This window comes from Penicillium coprophilum (assembly GCF_028826855.1).
Source record: "Penicillium coprophilum strain IBT 35676 chromosome Unknown utg000004l_segment0_segment0, whole genome shotgun sequence".
In the NCBI taxonomy this organism is placed as follows: domain Eukaryota; kingdom Fungi; phylum Ascomycota; class Eurotiomycetes; order Eurotiales; family Aspergillaceae; genus Penicillium; species Penicillium coprophilum.
Genome location: NW_026622723.1, coordinates 2,438,254 through 2,451,437, shown reverse-complemented (window position 1 = coordinate 2,451,437; position 13,184 = coordinate 2,438,254). Strand labels below are relative to the sequence as shown.

The following is a 13,184-nucleotide window of genomic DNA, read 5'->3' as shown; positions in this document are numbered from 1 at the left end:
CTGCAGTAGTGGATCCCAATAAGACTAATTAGTATGTACTAAAAGTTCCCTTAAATGGACAGCCATCCGTAAATCCTATGTATTTCCGTGGTCTGACCAGGCACGGCGTACTCCGTAACGGATGATTTATTTGGGCATGACAATAAGCCTGCATAAGCCATGCATAACACATTTTGTAAGCCAGCAAGCCCATCTCATGTTCCGATCAAGTTATCTGTTTGGTTCATCTAGTTTATGCACAAGCGATTCCCTCGACCGGATAAGATTGTGGACTAGACTCGGTATATGGAGTGCTAGGGAGTGATTACCCACAGCTCTTGTCATCATACTTAATCATGGATGGATATTCGCTATGTTCTACCTGTGCTGTGTACTCTATCACGTGGTCAATTGTGCAGGTCAGCAATCTAGATGATTCTACTCCGTATGTTCTATACACTTGTCCTTGAAATATTACGTCTGGGGGTTACAGATTCCGTTCCTGGTACTCAATCGAAAAGTTGAAGATAAAACAGATGACCTTAGTCCGCAGTGCGGCTGTTGCACCCACCAAAGACAGTATTTGGTATCAGCCACACCGCGTAGCCGTTCCAGCCTGACACACTTTACTCTTGAGTCCTGCTCTGGACGAACACATAAAAGGTGAGGATCAAGGTAAAAAAAGAAGTCTCAGTGTTCGAAAATGTGGTCTAATTTACAAGCTTCAGGACCTCGAGGGGCGGCCACATTAGTTGCGTCACAGGCATTTAAAACCAGCCTTCTCCCCATATTCCCCCAGACCTTGCTAAAGAAACAAGAAAGGAAAATTTAGTGGGCAGCGGGGGCCTCCTCTTCCTCCTCGAACCAGCTCTCCTCGACGGGGGCGGCCTCGCCAGCGGCGGCCTGGCCCTCGACCTCGACCTCCTGGCTCTCGTAAGCGGACAATTCGCTGGCGAGGTTGGCCTCCTCGGGAGACTTGGGGGCCTTGGGGGCGGTAAACTTCAGGACGTGCTCTTCGGCATCACCGGCCTTGAGAGGGGTAGGCTTGTAGGCCTTGAGCTCGCGGAGGTACAGGTCCTGGACGGGGTCGGCTGCGGCGAGTTGCGGGTTAGCGATGATGCGACCGATGGATATATCAGAGATATCTATTTCATATGGAAGATAGTCCCCGGGTAAAATACGTACCCTGGCGGACGGCGGAGGTCAGGAAAGTGCGGCGAGCGACCGAGACCTGTGCCCGAGAGGCACGGGAGAAGAGGGTGCGCTGCTTTCGCGTTAGTTGAAGGTGGATGTAGACAGTTATAAATCAAACAACACTCACCGAGGCCCGGAGAGACTGGGACATCATCTTGATTGAGGGTGAAGATGAGGAATGAGGGGTGGTTCTCAACAAAATAGATCTGATCCGTCTTTCCGTGAAGTTGGAGGTTCAAACGACTTCTGTTCGGAAAGGTGGCTTGGCAGATGACTCAGCCGGGCCATGTTGTTCCCGAATCTTTCCAGGACTCCAACACCTGTATTTTAGTATAGACATAAGTTATCAGCGATGTTCCTATTACTGATGGAGACTGGGTGTTTAGCTTGGATCCAAGCAAGGAAGCGTGACCCTAAGAGCAGAGGACACAATTCTCTGGACTTTCTATCTACGCAAATTCCCGAGACTACCCGTATCTGAGTATCTGAATCTGTTGACTTAAGTATTTTATCTTATCCGCAGGGTTCGAGGGAAGAGTCAAATCTAAGTCCAGTAGTCCTCTCTTTTCTTCGATCTGTGCACAGCATTTAACGAGAACAAAGAACAATTGTTTGTTATAGAACCCTGGAAAGCTTCCTATACTTCCTCGACCAATGGAACGTCATGTTTCACACGTGACTCACTTACTAATCCCGATCTGGACTGCGCCTTTCTCGGGTGTCGCCCGGTCGCCCATTGAAGCCTCACTTCATATCGTCTCCCTCCTCCACTCTCCCCCGGTCTCTGGCTTCTTCTGTCTCTCCTCCTCAGCCTGTCCCCATTTTCGTGAGAGACTTCTTGCGGAGACCTTGACTGGTTCAACACGGCTGGACAAGCTGAGGCGAGATTTCTGTTCTACTTTCGATCCAAGAAAGCACAGACTGGTGAAGGGTTTTCTACGACTGGGGGTGACTCCTTTGAATCCCGAGGGCGCTGGCCTGTGAAAGGTAATGGACGCTTCTTTGTTGAATACATCTTGGCACGACATTGTTAGAGGTCAAAGAACCAGATAACGTTGGATACGGGAGACAATGAATTTACCTTGGGCTGAGCTAACTTGACTGCGCACAACAGTGGCCGTGAGCGACTGAGGTTTTCATTTTCGACCTTTTCCCTTGCTGAGGGATCCTCTGCAGGTGGCCCGCTTTCGTTTTCCTCGCTACAACCGCCAAGCTGTATTCGCCACTTTTCCTTCGCTATTATAATCGAAAATACCAACTTCCCCGTATAGCGCCAAAAGCCCTTGCACGACGCTGCCACGCTCGATACGCAAGTTACTTGAAAACTCACAATATGGCTACTTCTACTCTTGCGAAACCCGAGGTTGCGGCTCCTTGGAAGAAAAACCTGTCCGCCCATCTCGTGTGCCCCGAATGTAAAGAGGATCCTCCGAACCTGGAATTTCCAGACTCCCACGAGACAGTCTGCGGTTCCTGTGGACTTGTGCTCGCAGATCGTGAGATCGACCTGCACTCTGAATGGCGTACCTTCTCCAACGACGATCAGAATAATGACGACCCCTCTCGTGTCGGAGACGCCTCGAACCCTCTACTCAATGGCGCTCAGCTGGAGACTTCCATCGCAAGTGGAGGCTCTGGCCGTGCCCGCGACCTGTACCGCGCGCAAAACAAGCAGTCGGGCGAGAAAGCGAACAAGGCTCTTCTGGCAGCTTACAAAGAAATCGGTGCTCTTTGCGACGGTTTCAACATCCAGAAGACCGTCGCCGATACTGCCAAGTATCTATTCAAGATGGTCGACGACGCCAAAGCCTTCAAGGGCAAGTCACAGGAAGTCATTATTGCTGGCTGCATCTTCATCGCATGCCGTCAGTGCAAGGTTCCTCGTACTTTCACCGAGATCTTCGCAGTGACCAAGGTCACCCGAAAGGAAATTGGGCGCATCTATAAAGCTTTGGAGAAATTTTTCACTACCCAAAATGTCGAGCGCCACAATGCTGCTTTGGAGAATGGCGAAACTCACGACTCTGCTGGCGATTACAACGCGACTACTTCAACCAAGCCAAGTGATCTGTGCAATCGTTTCTGCAACCTTCTCGACCTTCCTTACCAGGTCACCAGTGTTTCTGTTTCCCTCTCAGACCGCGTTACCGCCATGGGCGATTTGGCCGGACGTTCCCCCTGTCTATTGTCGCGGCTTGTATCTACATGGCGTCGTTCCTTATGGGCCATGGCAAGTCTGCCAAGGAGATTTCCCAGGTCGCACACGTTAGCGATGGAACTATTCGTGGTGCTTACAAGCAATTGTACGCGGAACGTGAGCGCCTCGTTGACCCTGAATGGATCAAGGGTGGCAAGGGTGATATGGGCAAATTGCCTGTGAGCTGAACAGTACATCGAATGCAACATTTTTTTCGGACATATTTTATGGCATGGCCAATCTGCCTGTGTGTGGAGAAATTTTATCAAAGAAAAAGAAAGAAAAAAAAAAAACAATTATCAACATCTGCTGTCTGAGGCAGATGGATGTCTTTTGAAACGTTTTCATATTAACTCTCGTGCTTAGGATTTTATCGAACACGCCTGCGGGCTCTATTGATTTGTACATCATGGATAGTAGTAGATTGAGTAACCAAACAATCATTGCCATGACATTGATCCACGTAGATGCAGCCTAAAGCCTACTCTTCACCTGGCCATTTGGGTACCCCCATGTGGCCTGTCATTTCAGGCTTGTAAGGAAACCAAGTAATTTCTGCAACTCTTGTCAAGTGTCTTTTCAGATGTATATTAAAGCGGTAGAAATCATAAGTCGACCAAAGGACTGTCCTGTATACAGACTTGGGTTGTTTGAGTAGAGAAACAACCCCAGGGGACGTAAAACACAAAGCACACACAATCAAATATGAAACATAGGTGGACCCTTTGCAGCGCCTGAACACAAAAAGCCCATAAAAATGATGAACCAGCACCATCTCACAACCTAGCAAATCATAGCAGACATATCACCGGCAAAGCAGAATACCTATTTCTTGAAAGCAGCTTCAACTGTGCCATCATCCTTGGCATGGTTGAACGGTTTATCATACCGCTCCTCCATCTCTCGATTGTGCTTCTTCACATCCTCGGGAAGGTCCTTTTTGGGATTCCCTTCTTTGTCTATAACAGGTGACCGCTCTCCCTCGTGGAGGGTGGGCTTTGCCTTGTTGGAGGGGATCGGGCGGTTGGCCGAGTCTGGTTGGTTGGTTGTGGCTTGCTCGGGGTCATTGGAGGATTTGGTCGCATAGCTTCGGTATAGGGAGGTGCGAGGTGCCTGGGAACGTGCTCCGGAGAGAGCTGTAATTGGGGATCGGGCCTGGAATGGGGTCTTTAGGCGCAAGAAGGTCGTCATCTTGGAGGTTAGGGACTGGATGTCTTTTGGGGGATATTGTAGGAAGATGAATATGGAAAACCAGTGGAATTGACTTCCTATATATATAAGTTCCCTATGAAATCAGGTTTCTGGGATTGGCGAGATCATCTTGCGATGACGCACTCCGATGTCATACCCGTGGACGTGGCTACACGCCAAGAGTTTCCGCAACTTTATATCTATTTTTACCATTTTGGAAGATATCGGATCTATATGGAAGCTTCTATCTACGGCACTTGTCTTTCGAATGTTACTCCCATACTCCCACTGGTGCGAATATATAGAAGACACCTATAGAGGATGAGGAGCCCAAATAGAAATCAGGTTTCAAACAGCATCGCTGCTTGTACATTGGTCCATCGTATCTCAAGTCATACAGAGTGGTAAAGCTCAATTTAAGAATAATTAAGTCCTGCTATGCAAGATGGAGCAACCAGAAAGAACAAACGAGCGTAATGTAGACCGACCAATCACTAGTACCGGAATAACAATAACAACATTTGGTCATCTTTGTATCTAACCAAAGTCCTTCGAGGCGAGATCAGAGCATGCAACCAGTCTGACTTTCGCCTTCAAACCCCATAAACACTGATTTCGCCCAATGAATTCGATTCCACCACGCAAAGAACGTTGAGAACAGACCAACGCTCAATGCCCAAAAGAATAATCGAATAGACAGAAGTAAAAAAATGAAATCCCCCCTGAGTAGCGTAGTTCAGCATTACACCAAACTGGTGCTTGCAATCATACAATGTATGAGGTTTGATGCATAGTTAGCATCGATGAGCTCTGGAGTCGGAGTGATTCTTTCCAAATCTCTTCGGCTGCAATCACTGGCCTTTCCTACTCAATCTGAGGTTAAATCCAGTGGCTACCCAGAAGAACCACCCTCACAAGTAGTGGACTCGTCGGTGTTGGACAAATCGTGATGCTGTTCCTTCCGATCAAGCTGCGACTCATAAAATGGATCCCGTTGACCGAGTACTGTCTCTTTTCGACGAAATTGAGGCGGAGGGACCTTCTTGTGCGACCTCTGATCCTTTCGCTTTGGGCTTGGGGAATTTGTCTGCCCTGGGTGGAGATGAAATGGGGCATTTGAGTTACCCACAGGGTTGCTCGGGATTCGAAGTTGTAGTTGGGGTTGTGACCGAGGTTGCTGCTGCGCCGATTCCTGGAATGACTTGGGGTGGGCTTCCTGGAGGGCTGGCTGCTGTTCTTCCGACGTCTCGGAAGCCAGACCGGGACGATCCAACATAATTTGAGGGGAATGATCCTGAATCATAGATTCAGTAACAGGAAATGTGTGTTCGAACGCCGTATCCAGCAGGTCCTTGTCAGCGTCTGTTAGGTTCTGCGATTTCATCTTTCGCCTTAGCCGCTCTCGCTCAGAGCTTATCATTCGCTCGCGATGTCGATCAGACAGATCAATTGACCGCCGAGAGTGGCGCGTTTCTGGTAGATAGCTTGTGGCTGTTGGTGAAAGCTCACATATCCTTGCACGAGAAGGCTGCTTAGGAGCCCGCTGAGGAGTTTGCTGGGGTGACTTGGTTCCAACTGAGGGTCTTTTTGGTGGTGTAGGGTCCTGATTTGGTTTTTGGGGTACCACAGATGGCGTAGCAGGTCTGAAATCCGACACAGAGAGCTGCCTCTGCAGTTCATCGGCACCGGTGGTATAGATGCCGTTGAAGATTAATGGGACCAGCTTCGGTGGGATACCGGTACGGAGGGCATCCGACAACATTGACTGCTCGATACGCCGCTTCTCCAGCATTAAGTTAGCCTGTTGCGTCATTTCTTCTTGCTGCTTGTGCCGGTCTTCTTCAATCTTGGCGTGAAGCCATATCTTCATGTCTTCTGTACCTTCCCATGCAGCAGGTAGCGGGGGTAGGGAAGTTGACACAGACGGTGAAGTTGGCAGGCGATCGAGCTCAGATGGCGGGATCCGATCTCTGGATGAGCTCACTATGGAATGAGAGGTTGGGTATTCCTCTGTTGAAGACCGAGGCAGTAGTCTTGGGGGAGAGGGGATCGTTGTTTCGGCAGACTCATGGAGGTCCTTGGTCCCGTTCATGCACTTTGCGGGTTCTGAGTTGCGCTTCATATTGACGGGCAACATGTGGAATGCGTAGAAACTTGAGATGGTAGAGAAAGACACGATTTAGGTTACAAAGTTATGCGAAGTAGAAAGAGAGAAGACACCCACGTAGGGAGTGAAATGCTCTTTCCAAACTTGGGTCAAACCGTTGCCTCATCAAGATGTCTACGTGTCTGTCTATTCCAATTAAGAATTTGGGAAACAGGACTTTCAAAATGGCGTCAAAAGGAGCCCTTTTCGGCGCCCAATTTACCGTTACCTAGCGTTGTGGTGTAACATGAAGATAGATCTGAAGGTACGGAGTAGAAAAAGCAGAAATCAGGATGCAACATTTCAATCTCTTCTTTTTGATCTACGTGTATTTTCTGGAGTTCGTAAATGTGTAGGCATCTTTTTCTTTTCGGTTGATACGAATCCCAACTACCAATATCAGTCTACAGTGGCAGTGGACCATACTATGCATGGAAGAGTCATTTAAAGTATATACTGGGCGCATCGGCAGATGCCCACATCGAAGCCATATCTAGCATATCCCAAGCAAGAAAAGAAAAAAAAGGCGTAAAGGGTATCCTATCGCTTTATTCGCCATCTTCAAACAGCGATATCCCAGCGATGGTGGCAGGTCGTACCATCAAGCATCAAAGCTGGGGGAGAAGCAAAGAAAAAGCACTCATACTGCCGTGTTTATTTTATACGTCGCCACGATCGAGTCGAATCAGAACCTCGGGCGGAACTGTGGGAATGTACTTGCGGGCTCGTTCGCGATTCGTGCCACCAAAGCCAGCGCCGTAGCTGACCAGCATGTCTGTACTAGTTGGAAGGGAGAAGGGGAGGAAGAGAGTGGGGTCGAGGAAGACACTATTGCCGCTACCGGGGCGCTCTTCATTCTTGGCTGCGACCATACTTGTCGGTCGAGATGATACAGCAGCAGAGCCTGAGGATGGCCCAGTATCGGGAGATCTGGGTGCTGCGGGTTGGTCCTTTGGTGGTGTCTTTGGACGGGCTGCTGCTGCTGCTGCTGCTGCTGATGCTTGAGGCCCTGGTCCAGCTTCTGCCTTTGCCTTCTCTTCTTGAATTTCCATTTGTTCGCGGTATAGAAGCTCGGGGTCATTTTGTATGCCGAGAAGGAACTTCATTGCTTGCTTAGTCAGGCCTTTCTCGCCTACTTCTGGGCGGTATGATTTGACTGCATGCAGAAGCTGGGCGGGAGTGAGTTGTTGGAGTTGAAGCAGAGTGGTTACGAGAGATTCGTGGTCCTCGCCGAGCGAAGAGAAGCATTGCAGCCATTGGAGGAGTTGAATGACCGCGGCCAAATGTCGACGAGCGGCGTCTATTGTAGACTCTCCGGTGCTAGTTGTGGATCCATTTTCGTAATGTTCTGGGACACGGTTGTTTGTGCGTGCCCAATCCTCTAATGCTGAAACGTTCATACGGATCTGCATCGCCTTCGTGCGCGCCAAGTAACGTTTCGTGCTCATGATTCGGTTAAAGATCTCGGCACTGAGCCAGTAGAGAAGTTGGGAGAGGATTTGGGTCGTGATCACTGAATGAACATCATAGAGATCAAGTACAAAGAGGGTTGAGGATAGTAAAGAGGTAATGTTCCGAGGTGAGATTTGTGCTCGTCGCCGCGGTGAAGGAGGCCGGAATCGCTTTTCGTCAGGCTCGGGGGTTTTGCTCTTGTTTTTGCGGAACAGATTCCATTCGTTTTGGAAGGCCACATCTTCCAGTCCAGGGATGGTCTCATGGTCCAGCATTGCCGCATCCAGGACTTTGTTCATTCGACGCTCGGCGTCACGAATAATGAGAACGAATATTTCGTTGATCAGCTCTGCCAAATGGAGTTGAAACTCGACCGTAGATTCTACTAAACCCCCGTCTTTCTTCAGGTAATGAAGCAGAAGTGTAGCATTTGACAGCCAAAAGGCCTGCATTGTCATATCCCATTGGTAACGTTCTACGACGTCATTGATCTTCTCCATCGCAGAAGATAGAAGGGTTGTGAGGAGCTCAGGGCTGGCATGATAGTGCGCATAACGAGCGCTGAGGAAGAGAAGATTTGCAGGCACTGGCTTTTGGGAAGGAGACCGCTGGGGGGTCATGTTGGTGATGATCATGTCCAAAATGCGCTCTAGCTCATGCTCCTGGAAGACAAACATCTGATCATTCAGACACTTGTCCCAGACAAATTCCTGCTGATCTTCCTCAAGCTCATCATCATCGGACGGCTGTAAGGTGAAAAACCTCCCAATTAGTCAATGTCAAACCCTCATTCTCACCACAAGAACTAACCTCGAATTTCTCGTCAAGCCCTAGACTGGACAAATCGACCTCCAGATTGATTGCGCTCTCTTCCATCATCATTCGCCGCTTCATCTCGCTCTCAGCCAGCTCTTCTTCGAAACGACCATGCGCCAACCCAGCGTCATAGAAGTCATCATCGATATTAGTAGACCCAAAGCTGTAACCGTTTTCATGCAAATATTCAGATATCTCACTGCCGGGCTGGGCAAAATCAAAGGCCCTACCGCCGGACGACGACTTGATATCCGGTGATGCCCCGTTATCAAGAAGAATCTTTGCTATCGTCTTGTGTCTGTTGGTCATGGCCCACATCAACGCGCTCCACTGGTTACGATCCTGTCTGTCGACGAAGGCACCGGCGTCAATGAGCGCAGCAACGACTTCTTGGTGACCCTATTCTCGGCCGTCAGCATCGCATCAATGTTCTACCTATAATAGCAACCCACAAAACAACTAGCATAGATCAACGGCACAGTCCCCTCCTCATCAGGCTTATTGACATCGACGTAAGTCCTCGCTTGGCCCTGGACCAGTTTCCGCACACGATCCACATCGCCATTACTGGCCGCCATGTTCAAGCTCTTCTGGAGGATATCGCGTTTCTCATCGTCGGTCAATTTCTCGTCGGCGGCAATTGTCTCTTCGTCTGCGGTGAGCGAATCCACCTCCCGATGGGCAGCTTGGGCAGCAAGCATCTCCATCAGTCGGGCGTCACTATCTTCAATATCGCGCCCATAATGAGCCCGCAATTCGTGCTCATTGTCGTGCGAGTGATCGTCGAGGGCTAAGCTGAAGGATAAGGGTTTTGCGGCGACGGGCGCGGTCAGGTATTGTGATTGACCTATGACAGATTCAACGATTAGACCTTGGTGCTTGACAGTAACTAAGCCGGTGATGTTTCCGATCTGTAACCAATGAAGGGGATATAGTTTGGTCTCCCGCGTCGGGGAAACGGGGTAATAGTTCCGCGCACATAAGAGCACTCACCTTGCCAAGCATCGTACATCTCAGTCTCCGGTTGGAAGACCGGGACGGAGCGACGATCGTCCAGTGATTTGGGCAAGTCATCTGGAAGTTCCTGTTTAGCTTCGTGGAAGGACGCGGGACTGTGTTCGCTGTAGTCATTGGAGTCGATGGAGTCCTCTGAAGCCCCGCGCCGCGGTTCGGTCGTGTCCATCGTGGCGGGCTGGCGGTCTGATAGAGTTGCGGGACATCAAAGAGCTGAAATTCTGGAGAAGACTGAGGAACCCTCTCTGGGGATATGTTCTGTAAGGAGCGCACCCTCCACACGTGGGAATCAGTTGTTGGAGGGAGATGGTGGTGATGAATAGGTGGTGGATTTGGTGTTCCGTCCCTAGACCAGCTCCCGCGATGCGACCCCGAAGACCCCGGAGAGATGACGCAGCTTTCTATTTCCTTCGTATGGATTGTATTTTGGGCAATACGACGGCCAATTTTCAATATATAATTGAGTAGTGATCTTTATCTCTCCTACTGAGAACGTGGCTCTTTGGTGAAATTCGCGAACATACCCCTATTCACCTATAAACATGTTTCTTTTCGAATCCTGGCTTGTTCACCATATGCCATTGTATGATAGTATGGTCTGTGATGCTACGTATATCTTATAGCTTCACTTAAGGAGAATGGTATTACAATTAGGGCAAATATTTCAGGGACCAGGTAGATTTGAGTACTGCGATTGTAGGGCCGCCTGTCACGGCCAGTAATGGTACGTTCTACTGCGCTACTCGGGAGGCATGTTTTGGGCAATGAGAAATTTCGCAACATATTTTCTACTGTTCTGGCTAGGATCTGACTTCATTGATGACTTTTTCGCTGGAGAAGTCTAACACATGCGTAAACTGCCACCAAGACCGTCTGGAAGCAATCTTGCAATCCAGACTTTGGCCGTCATCTACTCCTTACCCTGGGCTCGAGCATCCCACGCACCTTCACTCGCCGTTGTCAATATAATCTTACCAATCTCCTCAACGTCCTCCAGTTTTTTCATCCAGAAATTCCACCGATCCATGCTCATTGGCCCCGCCGTCCAAAGCCTCCCCTCTCTCTCCAACGCCCAGGACTCCTCACCTTTCTTCGCGCCCTCTCTGAGTCTTTCCCCAGCTATCTTAATCCACACCGCCGCAGCAGGTACCTCAAAGTCCCAAACTGCATCTTGGCATTCGAGTGCCTCGGAGATGCACTCGTAGCCCCAATCTAGTGGCAAGAGCCCATCTTTAGCATTCGGTCCTGGAGCGGCCATTGCACAAGATGCCTCCACAAAAGCCTGGTGCACATGGGCATGGCGTCTCTCCGCTCTTGTGGCTGGATCCCGCGTTGCCAAAGCTTCGCGCCAGTGGCCCTGCTTCCATCCATCTGACCACGAGTGGCCGAAACTTTTCAGGCCTGTCCAGACTGGGTCGCCGCCCTCTTCGTCTGGTAGCAGGCTAAATTCCTTTAGCAGGTCGACGAGGGCAGGCGTGTGGCTTTTGGGCATCTCAAAAAGTGCGTCTTCGATCATGCTTAATACGCGGTCTCGCAGGTCAGTCTTCTTCTCTGAGTCATGGGGCTTGGTCATGGCGGCAGCTGTCTCAGATGGCTTGAGGTCGCCGTTTAGGTACGCTTGGAGAGCCGCAGCTTGATAGGGATGCGCCCCGGTCTCTTCCTCGCCGTCCATTGGTGCAGTGTGTTGTTCGAACCAAGCGTCGTCGGCGACGGAGCCGAAGCCATCGAGGTCGACCGATTTGCACGTCAATCCTTGAATACTAGTGTTCATGATAACGAAGAATGAATTTTTGGTCTTTGGTGACTGTTTGAGAGACCGAAAGTCACTATGCACCACTGCTAGAATGGGTGATGGTTGTGTTATGTTCGAGGAAAGAAAGTGCAAAATGGTCGCAATATCGCAACCTTCGAAGTGGCAACTTGGCAGAACCCTGAACTAGACACGACTACACGATCGATGTGCAGTATACCTTTGATGCTGTGATAGTAGCCATGTGCCGAGAGTGATATCATCAGCCTTGGAGGTGGCCAATGACTGATATGCCACCCAGGAACGCCCCCAGGGCCACCTGGCAGACAAGAAGTTGACAAATAAGAGCTGCACCGAAGATAGCGAAATGCCCTGACATCACAACTTGTTTAGTCTAGCCGCTATTCATAGCGGCATTTACTATCATCCTTTCTCGGCTTGATGAATATTTAGCGAACTTGAGAAGTCTCTTTGAACAAGATAGCTAAAATCGTGCTGATCTCAGACTTTGCGGGGCCGCTTAATCCCGTCGACCGGGTGGCATCTGGGGCCGAAACACATCGAGTGGTTACATGGGGCTTATATCCAAGTGCAATCACCAACCCGGATTTTCATATTCATTTGGGCGCGGGGGCAGGGTTGTATCCATGCCAGTAATATATTTAAAATAACAAAGCTGCCGGCGGTACTTTTCGCCATCGTTACGAAGAGAAGGCACAACTACAAGTATTTAGGTGATTGATATGAATGACATTCATCTGCAGAAACGCTTCAACTATATTGTTATCCATCAAAGAGGCATATATCACAACCACGCTCTGATGCAAAAGGAATCACCCAAATTCCACAAGGTATAGCTGTGATTGTGAGGGCAGAACACAACTAACTAGATATAAAGAACATAGCGATAGCAGTATGGAGTGAACCAAGAGCCAGATAACTGACTCAGATAGGCTTGGACTAGCAGGGAGCACTGGCCCACGGAGTTACCGCTGCCATTTCGAGTCGACGAGGAGTACAAAGGATTGCATGGTGGGCGATATCACTAGACTGGTAGATGAAAATATGATGATGCTAAGGAGCGAACAGTGAACCGTATAAGCAACTTTGACAGATTGGGAATGGCACCCCCGGCCATGAAGTTACCGCCACGATTCCTGAAATGTTTTGACGTCGACCAATGTGAAATACTCCGGGCAGGCAGACCAAGGTATGCATGGTGAGGGCTCTCATTGGACTGGCAGGGATCAAAAATTGATGGCAGCGCTGGAGAGTGAACCGCAAACGAAGCTATCGATTCTGGCAGACTGAGAATGGCTGGAATGTTCATGGTGATTGTTGTCATTATGGACTGGCTGGCACATATATAGAATGAAATGGTGACGATAGCTGGAGAGCGAACTGTGAACCGCGTGAACAATTCCAGCGGGTTGGATGTAGAAACG

The 13,184-nt window shown here is 49.5% G+C and overlaps 7 protein-coding genes across 7 annotated transcripts; 1 reads left to right on the top strand and 6 right to left on the bottom strand.

Moving 5' to 3' along the window:
• Nucleotides 1–807: 807 nt before the first annotated feature.
• On the bottom strand, nucleotides 808–1,327 carry N7500_005352 (ATP synthase subunit H; the record flags this gene model as incomplete). The annotated part of the gene is made up of 3 exons (XM_056676497.1): nucleotides 808–1,070; nucleotides 1,165–1,243; nucleotides 1,301–1,327. The coding sequence occupies 3 exons, from the start codon at nucleotides 1,325–1,327 to the stop codon at nucleotides 808–810; spliced, it is 369 nt and encodes a 122-aa protein (XP_056531497.1).
• Nucleotides 1,328–1,922: 595 nt separating this feature from the next.
• N7500_005351 (uncharacterized protein) lies at nucleotides 1,923–2,201 on the bottom strand (the record flags this gene model as incomplete). The annotated part of the gene is made up of 1 exon (XM_056676496.1): nucleotides 1,923–2,201. One exon carries the CDS (start codon nucleotides 2,199–2,201, stop codon nucleotides 1,923–1,925), a length of 279 nt encoding a protein of 92 aa, XP_056531496.1.
• Nucleotides 2,202–2,506: 305 nt separating this feature from the next.
• On the top strand, nucleotides 2,507–3,558 carry N7500_005350 (transcription factor SUA7; the record flags this gene model as incomplete). Its single annotated transcript, XM_056676495.1, has 2 exons — nucleotides 2,507–3,243; nucleotides 3,312–3,558. The coding sequence occupies 2 exons, from the start codon at nucleotides 2,507–2,509 to the stop codon at nucleotides 3,556–3,558; spliced, it is 984 nt and encodes a 327-aa protein (XP_056531495.1).
• Nucleotides 3,559–4,195: 637 nt separating this feature from the next.
• N7500_005349 (uncharacterized protein) lies at nucleotides 4,196–4,561 on the bottom strand (the record flags this gene model as incomplete). The annotated part of the gene is made up of 1 exon (XM_056676494.1): nucleotides 4,196–4,561. One exon carries the CDS (start codon nucleotides 4,559–4,561, stop codon nucleotides 4,196–4,198), a length of 366 nt encoding a protein of 121 aa, XP_056531494.1.
• Nucleotides 4,562–5,453: 892 nt separating this feature from the next.
• On the bottom strand, nucleotides 5,454–6,683 carry N7500_005348 (uncharacterized protein; the record flags this gene model as incomplete). The annotated part of the gene is made up of 1 exon (XM_056676493.1): nucleotides 5,454–6,683. The coding sequence occupies one exon, from the start codon at nucleotides 6,681–6,683 to the stop codon at nucleotides 5,454–5,456; it is 1,230 nt and encodes a 409-aa protein (XP_056531493.1).
• Nucleotides 6,684–7,366: 683 nt separating this feature from the next.
• Nucleotides 7,367–10,158, bottom strand: N7500_005347 (uncharacterized protein; the record flags this gene model as incomplete). The annotated part of the gene is made up of 4 exons (XM_056676492.1): nucleotides 7,367–8,905; nucleotides 8,970–9,374; nucleotides 9,428–9,822; nucleotides 9,969–10,158. 4 exons carry the CDS (start codon nucleotides 10,156–10,158, stop codon nucleotides 7,367–7,369), a joined length of 2,529 nt encoding a protein of 842 aa, XP_056531492.1.
• A 741-nt stretch (nucleotides 10,159–10,899) lies between these two features.
• On the bottom strand, nucleotides 10,900–11,760 carry N7500_005346 (DUF3632 domain-containing protein; the record flags this gene model as incomplete). Its single annotated transcript, XM_056676491.1, has 1 exon — nucleotides 10,900–11,760. One exon carries the CDS (start codon nucleotides 11,758–11,760, stop codon nucleotides 10,900–10,902), a length of 861 nt encoding a protein of 286 aa, XP_056531491.1.
• Nucleotides 11,761–13,184: the final 1,424 nt, after the last annotated feature.